This window comes from Gasterosteus aculeatus, chromosome 5, assembly GCF_964276395.1.
Source record: "Gasterosteus aculeatus chromosome 5, fGasAcu3.hap1.1, whole genome shotgun sequence".
Taxonomy (NCBI): Eukaryota; Metazoa; Chordata; class Actinopteri; order Perciformes; family Gasterosteidae; genus Gasterosteus; species Gasterosteus aculeatus.
The window spans coordinates 8296458-8304793 of NC_135692.1; the positions used below are offsets into that span (position 1 = coordinate 8296458).

Consider the following 8336-nt stretch of genomic DNA (forward strand, 5'->3'; position numbering starts at 1 on the left):
CAAGCCCATGACCCCCGAGCCAGTGCCACGATCCATGCCCCCGACCCCCGAGCCAGTGCCACGATCCATGCCCCCGACCCCCGAGCCAGTGCCACGATCCATGCCCCCGACCCCCGAGCCAGTGCCACGATTCATGCCCCCGACCCCCGAGCCAGCGCCACGATCCATGCCCCCGGTACCAGCACCACGTTCCATGCCCCCGACCCGACCAGTTCCGGCGCCACGTTCCATGCCCCCGACCCGACCAGTTCCGGCGCCACGTTCCATGCCCCCGACCCGACCAGTTCCGGCGCCACGTTCCATGCCCCCGACCCGACCAGTACCGGCCCCACGTTCCATGCCCCCGACTCGGCCAGTCCCCGCTCCGAGACTCTCAGCCATGACCCCGACGCCCCCAGTCCCCGCTCCGAGACTCATGGCCCCGACGCCCCCAGTCCCCGCTCCGAGACTCATGGCCCCGACGCCCCCAGTCCCCGCTCCGAGACTCATGGCCCCGACGCCCCCAGTCCCCGCTCCGAGACTCATGGCCCCGACGCCCCCAGTCCCCGCTCCGAGACTCATGGCCCCGACGCCCCCAGTCCCCGCTCCGAGACTCATGGCCCCGACGCCCCCAGTCCCCGCTCCGAGACTCATGGCCCCGACGCCCCCAGTCCCCGCTCCGAGACTCATGGCCCCGACGCCCCCAGTCCCCGCTCCGAGACTCATGGCCCCGACGCCCCCAGTCCCCGCTCCGAGACTCATGGCCCCGACGCCCCCAGTCCCCGCTCAGAGACTCATGACCCCGACGCCCCCAGTCCCCGCTCCGAGACTCAGGCTCCCTCCCTCCCATCCCATGGTCCTCTCCCACCCTCCCGTTGGTGATTTGAGGGCCGTCTGGGATCCGGCCCTTGAGGGGGGGGCTATGGGGTGGGTTATGGGGGGGGCTGAGCCGCCGCCGACTGCGGAGGTGTTCCGTGTCCCCGAGCTGGAGCCGACTACGGAGGTGTTCCGTGTCCCCGAGCTGGAGCCGACTACGGAGGTGTTCCGTGTCCCCGAGCTGGAGCCGACTACGGAGGTGTTCCGTGTCCCCGAGCTGGAGCCGACTACGGAGGTGTTCCGTGTCCCCGAGCTGGAGCCGACTACGGAGGTGTTCCGTGTCCCCGAGCTGGAGCCGACTACGGAGGTGTTCCGTGTCCCCGAGCTGGAGCCGACTACGGAGGTGTTCCGTGTCCTGGAGCCGACTACAACCGCGGAGGTGTTCCGTGTCCCAGAGCCGACGGCGACAACCGCGGAGGTGTTCCGTGTCCCCGAGCCAACGGCGACAACCGCGGAGGTGTTCCGTGTCCCCGAGCTGCCGCCGCCGACCCCTGAGGTTTCCCGTGTCCCCGAGCCTGCCATTCTAGAGACGTTCCATGCCCTGCAGTCGCCGCTCCGGAGCCGGCTTGACCGCCCGCCGGGCCGACCCCCAGAGGCCCCCCGCTCGTCTGGCCACCCGCCGGGCCGCCCGCCAGAGTTTCCCGGGTGGTCCGACCAACGTCTCTGGTTTCCCTGCCCCCCCACCCCTTGTTTTGCTCTAGTGTGAGCCGCCTGGAAGTCGGTCCTTGAGGGGGGGGTACTGTCACGGTGTGGTTTCACTTCCTGTTGTATTTTGTAGTTTTCTGCCACTCGTGTCCCCGGGTAACTTCACTTCCTGCCTTGTCCCGTCATCCCCTGTGATCGTCTAATAGTTTCCACCTGTGTCCAATCACCTGCACCTCCCTTGTGTATTTAAGCCATGTGTCTCCTGTGTCACTTGTCGCGTCATTGTCTTTAGCCACGCATGTCCTGTCTTTGTCTTGGATGCCCATAGTTTCATGCCTGAGTGTTTTTGCCCCTTGGATTTTGGACCATTGACTATTAAAGTCCTCTGTGTTCCTGTTGAACTCTGCGTCTGAGTCCTGCCTCCCACCCGCAACCTTGACACATTGGCATGACGGTGGGTCGGCTGAAACAATTGCCCAGACACTAATATATCAGATGTATTGCTATCAAATTGTCATAAACATGTGGGTTTCCTCTAAGGAAGGAAGCCCACATACTTTGATGATTGTCTGACCTAATCTTTAAGGGCACCATGACGTTGACATATGTTTGCAGAGACATGTCCACAATTGAAGGATCTCCTAAGAGATTGCTGTACTTAATCAAGTATCATCAATGTGTTTGCAATGTATTATATTGTATGTGTATCAGTGCGGTAAAAACTCCTAAACATAGGACTTTATTTTTTTAAATATATTTATATATGTAGTTTTTATATCTAGCTTCAAAAGTCAATCAAAAACATTTTTCAAATTTTTAATTTATATTACGTAGTTATCATTTCCATGTATATACATTTCTCGGTGTTTATTTATTAGCATTTTAGAAAAACTGTATATGCATACGTGTGTGTGTGTGTGTGTGTGTGTGTGTGTGTGTGTGTGTGTGTGTATATATATATATCCATCCATCCATTGTCAAACCGCTTATCCTGCACACAGGGTCGCGGGGGGTCTGGAGTCCATCCCAGCCAACTTCGGGCGATATATATATAAATTACTCCCGCCTCCGCTATGACGTTGAATTGGGGGCGGAGCGGGATCGACTGTCTGTAAAAAATGCGTTAGACGCCAATAGGCCAGCCTTGCCCACGTGACACGCAGCAGCCAATAAGACCAGGAAGAGAAGCGCAGCCTCATACTCGGGCCGTGCAAACGAATAGCGGTTACGTGACGTCATGAGCCGTGCTGTGTTGTCACCAGCTGTTGTCTGGAACACGAAGGGGAAAAAGTGGCCGTTTCGACACGAGCGCACCGACATACACGTACACGCACACAAACACGCGCGAACCCGCGGCGCACAGCTGCGCGCTTCCGAGCCGAAAGACGGTACCGGATGACCGGCGGAGAGCAGCGGAGGCTCTACAGTCTGCCGGTGCTGGTAGCCGTTACGTAACCGAAGGCATTGATGAGACGACGGTGATAACGCACCAGGGGCGATACAGGTCGGAGTTGAAGACATTGCCCCCACTCTGCTGTGAGTATACATGTTTATTTCCCCACGTATATGTATATGCATGGAGGTATATAGATATATGTGAGTACTTGTGTCTACATAGTTTCTCCAGTCCACTTGTAGGTCTTTGTAGCCACGTTAAGGGTCATTATGCAGCCATGAGGCAATCGTACAAGAATGACCAGGCTCTACATTGTTCACTGTGGGCACTCACTTGCTCTTGAGCAGCCAGATAGGGACTTGTATGCAGTTTTTCTTACTTTTAAAACAATTAAAATCTTACAACTACAATTAAAACCGTAGTTACACGTTTAACTCAGTTTATTACGTGGTCATAGAAAATGCTACTTTCTGATTGGCTGGCCGGTGCCCGTTAAAAAAGAAGCCCAAAGGACTTTTACGAGCGCAACTTTGGTCACTGTCACTATATATTGAAAATACTTTACTGATGAAAATCTATTTTCCTAAAGTGACCAGATTATTCTAACTGAGCACCTTGGGTAAATACTACATTTAATTAAAGTCGGACACTTTGTCCATGAATGTTAGTCCTGGCTGATCAAGTTAGTTCTCTCTCTGTTTATCTCACAGCAGACTCCGTGTGGGTTCAACCCCATCTGGCCACGTCGTGCCGAGCAGGAGGAGTTCTCCGCCAGGCTAAGCGCCATCACCGCTGTCGCCATGAACGTGGGCACGGCGCACAGCGAGGTGAACCCCAACACCCGCGTGATGAACAGCAGGGGCATGTGGCTGTCCTACATCCTGGGCATCGGCCTGCTGCACGTCATCCTGCTCAGCGTCCCCTTCGCCAGCGTCCCCGCGGTCTGGACCCTCACCAACCTCATCCACAACCTGGTCAGTGGGCATCGCGGCCCCTTGTCTTTAATACACGTCCTCTGAAAGTGCTTATTTTCTCAGCTGACGGACTCAGATTGTTTCTGATAATATTACGGGAGAGGCCCCGCGGAGGAACGATGTGTATTTCTTTCCCTTTTCGCTTGAGCCGGCCTGGTTGGTTGACTCTGAATTCTCTCAGCATCAAAATCATCGAAATATTGTTGTAGGGTGTATGTATTTTAGATTACACACTCTACGCTTACTGTTCCCCAGCACGAAAAATCAGTATTTTCCGACAACATGTCACGTTACACAATAAGAAACAAACAAGCAAAGGTAAAGAATCCGGTATAATTTTTTTCCAGGGTTCTGTTCATAATGGTTTCATAGTAGTGTAGTATCGGATTGCCTTTTGGCCACTTTGTAAGTTAACACAAGCAATAATTGTATCTCTGACTGCTTGTGTTGTCTCTGCGTCGCAGTGCATGTACCTCCTGCTTCACGCGGTCAAGGGGACGCCCTTTGAGACCCCGGATCAGGGCAAGGCTCGCCTCATGACATACTGGGAGCAGATGGACTACGGCGTGCAGTTCACGGCCTCGCGCAAGTTCCTCACCATCACACCGATTGTCCTGTAAGTGAACCCAAAGCTCTGCCTTTCGTTGGGGTGACGGATGGAAGGGGGCAGCTTTTTGTACGGGACGGATCTACATTTGAATACAGAAATCTGGTTGAGAAACTAAACCTAGTAATAGGCCAGGTGTAGACCCACCAACAACAAGATTCCCCGTTTGCTTCCCATCCACCAGCAGCACCATTGATCTGAACATTTAACAAGTGCCGGCCACGTCAACCCTTTGCACTCTTTCTGCTTTCCCCTCCTCTCTCCTCCGCATTTTAAACAGCAGAGTTCAGCTTACAGGAAGCGCTCTGGTTCCCCGGGGGTTGATTCGCCAGCTCAGCATGAACTCAGTAACGGAAGCTGTTTTTTTAGTTTTTTTTTTACCAGGTGCAGATCCAGGCTTTAGTTTCCTCCCCATAAGGCGTTTGGTTTTAGCATCTAGAGCCAGCAGCTCAGTGGTCAAGTCTCTCGGCTCCAGAACGGAAAAAGCTTCACATGTGTGAGAGCCTCCAGAGAGCCTCCATCACTCATCACGTGTCCTCGCTTGTTCGGCAGAGAACAGGACGTGCAATCCCTTTCTTTTTTTTTTTTTTCCTGAGCTCACCAAAGCCCCTTGGCGCCGTTTCGGCCAACAACAAAAAAAAATTGGCGTAGTTTCCTGTCGCTTCTCTTGTCTCGCCAGGAACATCTGTGCACCCTTGCGCCGGCCTGCGGCAAACATCGGGGCTTGTTCATAAACAAGCTTTGCAGGAACATAGCAGAATCATTTGTGCCTATTTCTGTGCCAATGAATCATGTCGCAACGCTGTTGTTCAGCGTGTGGAAATAGACCTGAGTGCTGGCGCTGTGTGAGTTATGAGTGAGGAAACTTCTTGTGAAAGATTATTGCGAGCTGAAAAGGGGAACAAAAGGCCATTTTTGTTATCTGGACTCCACATAACTTGATGGGGGGAAAAAAGCCTGACCTTGTCCCGCGTGCGCCTGAATCTTGGCGGTGAACAGCAACCGCCTGCTGGTGGCTAGAAAATTAACCACATTTTAAACTTTAGATAAACATGCGTGTCTCTTTCTGCATCTATTCAATGTTAATAAACACTTATAAGGAAGGGACGCTGTGCCTCCTCCACGAGTCCCATTTTATGCGAGTGCACACTTTATCTACTATGTGTATTATTCCTACAGGTTATTTTACAAAATGCCAAAATGAATGCATCCTTCCCTTGTGATCGTGACTTCTGATCCTCTCATTTCCCTCTGATCCAGGTACATACTGACCAGCTTCTACACCAAATACGACCGGGCCCATTTCGTGGTCAACACGCTCTCCTTGCTCACGGTGCTCATCCCCAAGCTGCCCCAGCTGCACGGCGTGAGGATCTTTGGGATTAATAAGTACTGATGCACTGCCCCCTCTACGCCGACTAGCCGGGCGCACGTCAACAGTATTCAGATTTTTGGATATTTGTGGCTCCGCGCCTTGCTGAGCGGCGCTCTGCCTGAAGCCCACTGGGGACACTGCCATGGTACCGAACCCCCGGGGAGGGACTCACAACGCACACTGCGGGAGGGTGGGCTCTCCTTGCTCACAGACACTTTGAAGAAGAAGAAGAAGAAAAGGGATTTTCTGCTGTGTGCGTCGGAGGGAGACGTCGCACACGCACTCACGTGCCATTTCACACCCGAGGCTGTAATCAGAAGTTATTTTCTCTCTAAGGACACGCTGCTGTATTTATTCAGCCGACGTCCACGCCAAGCTTCCTCTTTCTCGAAGTTTGCGTGGAGGAGCAAGACAATACTTTAATGACATAATGGAGGGGGCAAGACGCGAGACACCCACACGGTTCTATATTTAGAGGCGCTTTGTATCAGAATCTGACCACTTCCATACTTGGACTGCTCTTGTCCTGGTTTGCGTCTGCAGGCCCGTCTGTGAGGGAAGAAATGAGCAAGAGCACTCTGCTGGTGCGGCGTGGCGGCTTGTCAGTAAAAGGACTCTCGGTTTGACATCTGGGAATGTGAGTTACGCAGAGCCGCTAATGTTCCTTTCACCCTCATTTACACATGTTTTGATTGGGCTTAGATGTTTAAATTCTCCCTCTTCAGCGTGTTGGTGGGATTTAGGATCCATGGAAACTGCAGTTATACAGTAGCATGTACTGAAGGGATTTATGTCACCGGCTGCTTTGTATTAGAGTAAGAATATCTGATGGTAATATAGTTATTGTTCATTTTTAGAAAAATGTTTCATCCAGTGCTTCTGTACCATCTTATTTCGAGCAGATTCCCTGAAGCAGTTCTCCTCTTGAATCTGAATGTTGATGTAATAATATTAAAGGGGAAATATGACGTTCGGGTTCACGCTTGTATTTTGCGTTTGTACTAAATAGAACATGTTTATATGCCTAAATGCTGGAAAAGACAATATCCTTGGCACGCTGTCTGTGGATGTACCTGTAATCATCCTCTGATTGTAACGCTCTGTTTTGGCGCCCGGCTGACTTTTACAGAGGTGGTTCTTGAAGGTGGAGCCACTCTAACGAAAGCATCAGTTTATTCCAATCATTTTCATTGATGGAGGTGGATCACGGGAAAAATTTGTATGGAATTGTAGGGAAACTACAGTTTTATTTATTCATGATATGTGATCTTTCTCCAACGAAAAGAAAAAACGCTAAATGTAGAAAACCTCAGAATGTTTTTAAAATATGTTGCTGCTGCCGTGATAAGCAAAACGAGGTTGAAGGTCTTCTTTCTTTAGTTGGAACAGATCGTGAACAGATTTTCAAACACAAGTTGTAGTTGTCATAGTAGCAGAAATATTAATATTACTGCCGGGGGACTGTCAGAAGTAGTGAAAGGGAAAATATGAGTCATCTTTTGTGTAAGACAAAGAACATTAAACTCAATTATGGTGAAATATGAAATATCGCTAAACCTTAATTAGCTCTGTTGTTGTATTTTAGAAGATTGGTGTTTTAAATTGGCTGAATTTCACTATTTATTTAGTTATTTTACTTTTTAAGGACCGTTTACTCTCTTGGAAGACGGTTGAACTGAACGTTGAAACGTGACACGATGTCACAATGTCTCTTAGAAGGAAATGTTGATCTTCTGTCTCACCCAAAATAGTCATTCAGTCAAATAGCATCAGCTCAAAGCCTGTTTATGTGTTTGTGCTGTTGTCATGTCGGATTGAATTAATAGTTAGTTAGTTAAATGAACAAAGCTCATTGGCTAGATGTTCTTAATCTAAACGTTTAGGCTTTAATTAGACCCCAAAGTGTTATGAGAGTTCAGCTGTCTTACATTTCCTGAGATACCTCTCGGTATAGTCCAGCTTCCATTTAACCGTTACAGCGGCGAGCCTCTTTTATTTCACACCGGTTGCCTCGCAGTGGAGCGGAGACTCGTCTCAAAGCCGGCGGCTTCACTCAATCCACTTTCATCCCGACGCTGCGAGCTGATACAGGCGCTCTCTCTGCGTCACGCAACACCGCAGGCTCGTTTAAACATTGATTAAGTGAAAGTAGTGATGAGGTCGGGTGTTTGAATTGATTTCATATTCATGTTCCCGAGGAAGGCCGACGTGACAACTGCTTGTTCTGTATGTGACAGCAGTCAGTGTTTAAAAGAACCCTTCTGACTCTAATGTTGATGTTAATGAATAATTATTCAGTATTCAGCAAGTTACACAAAGGCGTTCACATAAAACACATCGCAGCCTTGTACATTGTTGTGCACCTTTTATTACCCTTAATAAGTCAACTGAATTGGATATTGTTGCTGTTGGACAAGAAACAATTGTTTAAAAATGTAAATATATATTTGAACTCTGAGAAAATCCTCCACGAAAACTCTTAGA

At 50.2% G+C, this 8336-nt stretch overlaps 1 protein-coding gene across 2 annotated transcripts; it reads left to right on the forward strand.

The window, feature by feature from the left end:
• The first annotated feature begins 2697 nt into the window (after nucleotides 1–2697).
• Nucleotides 2698–7398, forward strand: LOC120819565 (ORM1-like protein 3). 2 transcript variants are annotated; one of them, XM_040177094.2, is made up of 4 exons: nucleotides 2698–3036; nucleotides 3607–3870; nucleotides 4335–4486; nucleotides 5738–7398. In XM_040177094.2, the coding sequence occupies exons 2-4, from the start codon at nucleotides 3697–3699 to the stop codon at nucleotides 5871–5873; spliced, it is 462 nt and encodes a 153-aa protein (XP_040033028.1). In that variant the 5' UTR covers nucleotides 2698–3036; nucleotides 3607–3696; the 3' UTR covers nucleotides 5874–7398. The 2 variants fall into 2 exon arrangements, with proteins under 2 accessions (XP_040033028.1, XP_040033029.1); XM_040177095.2 differs by having other exon boundaries at nucleotides 2710–3036; nucleotides 3610–3870.
• The last annotated feature ends 938 nt before the right edge of the window (nucleotides 7399–8336 follow it).

Bases quoted from the DNA above. Each gene is read 5' to 3' on its own strand.
- LOC120819565 (XM_040177094.2), top strand. From the start codon at position 3,697: ATGAACGTGGGCACGGCGCACAGCGAGGTGAACCCCAACACCCGCGTG. The intron at 3,871-4,334 runs GTCAGTGGGCAT...TCTGCGTCGCAG, and splicing joins CCAACCTCATCCACAACCTG to TGCATGTACCTCCTGCTTCA. The intron at 4,487-5,737 runs GTAAGTGAACCC...CCTCTGATCCAG, and splicing joins ACCATCACACCGATTGTCCT to GTACATACTGACCAGCTTCT.